Below are 2,702 nucleotides of genomic sequence, written 5' to 3' on the forward strand. Positions count from 1 at the left end.
ACAAGGCTACGGTCGCGCTATCTATGCTTTCCATAGCGGCCGTTTTGGTTAATTCAATGATCCATTCGCCTGGGTTGAAGCATCGCAAAGCTTCAACTAAGTCGAAATTACAGTTAGTGCATGAACGTCTACGATTTGCTGTGATTTTCTTACAAACTTCGTGTGTATTACACATTCAATTCTTTATTTTTGCTTCATGGACTGATTCATCAACCGACAACATGAATTCCATAGTTTTCCACATAAGTTCCTGAAGCTTTCTATTTCAAATTCGTATGCGTCAACCTATGGGTGCATAGATCATCACCCAACACGGATTCAGTGTGTTTAACTTATGGTTATCATGTGTCATGATCATCATGTTCAAGTTGGTCGATTTGAAATCGATGAGCTTGCTGTAGATTTCCGTGTTACAAATTACTAAATTGTTAGTGATCAACCCATAGCGAACTAAATTGCGGTCGGACCTCGTGTCGAACGACAGTCATCATCATGTTCAAAAGAGAAGAAGCAAATTCTGAAGCTAGAATTGTTGAAATATATCACCTTCTCAATATAGTACACCGTGATCAGTTTGAAGTTGACCAATTTTTGCGCGTTCCAGTCTTTAGATCAGCATCACCGTCGGCCTTATTTCATTAGTTAAACCCCAAGAAAAGATGATGAATTGGACAAGAAAACAATACAAAAATTAGATCGCGTTTATTTCGACAATTTAACTTCTCCATTTTCAGGTTAAATCCGTTAAATTCACTGTCATGAAGATCTCACACACAATTCAGTTCTGTTTTAATTAAACACTATCAATATCTTGATTGTTGCAATCGCTGCCGATCCGAAGCACATTCGTTCGCGCTGTTCAATGCCTTTGAAAGCAGACCACCGACACCTAACTATCGGAGTCAGACGAAAGGTTCGACGAGCATACGTTGTCGGTGGAGCTCAGATCTTTGTTGTGGTAGTGATGATTCGCGTCAAACTTCTGACCCCGGTAGATGACCGAGTTCTTGTCCGTCTCGTAGATCTTCACCTCGTACAACAGGTCCGGCTTGGGCATAACGAGCTTCAAACTGTCCCAGATAAAGATGGCCACGTTTTCCGTTGTGCTGGCCTGGAAATTGTAATGTTTGAGAAAGTTTATGTTTTAGCATACAGTGAACTCTATGTATCTCGATATTGAAGGGTTCATCGAGATAGGGAGGTATTGAGTTACAGATCACAAAACTAGTGCAACTGCGATCTTCGCACCATCAAAATAGCCATGAAAAGCAACTTTTACTATGATTCTCTAACTCGATATCGAAATACTAAAGATCGTGTAAGTGAGAGTTGACTGTAGCTCCGAAACTTACCAAATTCTTGAAATACGGAACGTCCTTATCCAAGTTGAGATGATCCAACTTCTTCATAATCGTCTGGTCCATGTATTTCTTCAAATCGGTGATGTTCATGACCATCCCGGTTTTGGGATCAACCGGACCCCGGACGGTGACCTCGACTGCATTAGTGGCAAAAGTTTATATGGAAATCGTTAATTACCTAGTCAAGTGCTTTTTGTCATACCTGTATAATTGTGACCATGCCCATTCGGATTATTGCACTTTCCATACACCTGTCGATTGGCTTCCTCGCTGAGAAATGGGCTGCGAAATTCAGATCATTAGATAGTAGCTGATATGCAACTAGTGGTTTTATTACGGTTGTTGATGTTACTACATTACCTATGCAAACGATGACAAGCACTAAAACACTCCTTTCTCGTGAGATACACTAGAGGTGAGGACATTTCGCGACTGTTCGAAATTCTTGGTGCCTGGTTTGTAATGTTGGTAAAGTTTTAGCTGGTTTTAAAACGTTAATTTTTCTTAATTTATTAATGCGTACTAAATGGCACCTTGCTATCGATTGTTCAGTCTCAGAAATTTACTTCGCTATCTAATGTCAATGTGTACTTACACATACCTACATCGTTCTATATGTAAGCCGATGAAAGCTATCGCTATCATACTGGATCGACTCCACAACAAACATTTGCCGCCGCAACACATATAGGGCCATAAGCCCGCAAAACATGTTATCCTCCGCTGGTGTGGGTCGTTGATTGATTGCAGAACGCACATGGTAGCGTGGTTTATGTTCGCTTTTACGAATACATGCATTGGAAGTTTGGTTCATGAAAAATGCCGGTTTCGCTGAATTGCTGGCTTGTTTTCCATACACTATACTTTAAGGCGCATGCGTGTTTCGGAACTTTTATATGGGCCATTCAAAAAACGAGTGTCCATGCAACGAACTATAGAACTTCTAGAATTTTGCACAAAAAGACATATTCTCAAAACAATTTAAAAAATATAAAACTAAAATTAAATTGAACAAAAAATAAAATAAATTTTCCATCAAAATCCGGTTGAGCGAATGCAAAAGAAATACAAAAAATATGAATGGGGCACATAGAAACAAACGTAGCCCGGGTAGAAGAGTATTTCAAATTTTGCCATTAAAATAGAATGTGTGTTATTCGTTTGTTTGAAATAAGCGTTAAAAAACAAAAATAATTACTCAGTTTGTATGACATAGAAGCATTAAAATATTTTGTTTTGCCATTGTAATACAATACAAAAACAATATAACGGATTGTAACAGTGCCATTAAAAGCATTGGAAATACAATACAGTATATTGTAAAACAACAATACATTTCGA

At 38.5% G+C, this 2,702-nt stretch overlaps 1 protein-coding gene across 2 annotated transcripts; it reads right to left on the bottom strand.

Moving 5' to 3' along the window:
- Window positions 1-667: 667 nt before the first annotated feature.
- On the bottom strand, window positions 668-1,973 carry LOC5571647 (6-pyruvoyl tetrahydrobiopterin synthase). Of its 2 annotated transcripts, XM_001653682.2 has the most exons (5): window positions 1,885-1,973; window positions 1,722-1,813; window positions 1,564-1,643; window positions 1,353-1,498; window positions 668-1,111 (listed from the first exon to the last, which is right to left on the bottom strand). In XM_001653682.2, exons 2-5 carry the CDS (start codon window positions 1,784-1,786, stop codon window positions 890-892), a joined length of 513 nt encoding a protein of 170 aa, XP_001653732.1. In that variant the 5' UTR covers window positions 1,787-1,813; window positions 1,885-1,973; the 3' UTR covers window positions 668-889. The 2 variants fall into 2 exon arrangements, with proteins under 2 accessions (XP_001653732.1, XP_011493478.1); XM_011495176.2 differs by having other exon boundaries at window positions 1,722-1,946.
- Between the last annotated feature and the right edge of the window lie 729 nt (window positions 1,974-2,702).

Source organism: Aedes aegypti, chromosome 2 (assembly GCF_002204515.2).
Source record: "Aedes aegypti strain LVP_AGWG chromosome 2, AaegL5.0 Primary Assembly, whole genome shotgun sequence".
Lineage (NCBI taxonomy): Eukaryota > Metazoa > Arthropoda > Insecta > Diptera > Culicidae > Aedes > Aedes aegypti.

Bases quoted from the DNA above. Each gene is read 5' to 3' on its own strand.
- LOC5571647 (XM_001653682.2), bottom strand. From the start codon at position 1,786: ATGTCCTCACCTCTAGTGTATCTCACGAGAAAGGAGTGTTTTAGTGCT. The intron at 1,499-1,563 runs GTATGACAAAAA...CCACTAATGCAG, and splicing joins GCATGGTCACAATTATACAG to TCGAGGTCACCGTCCGGGGT. The intron at 1,112-1,352 runs GTAAGTTTCGGA...TACAATTTCCAG, and splicing joins TTCCGTATTTCAAGAATTTG to GCCAGCACAACGGAAAACGT.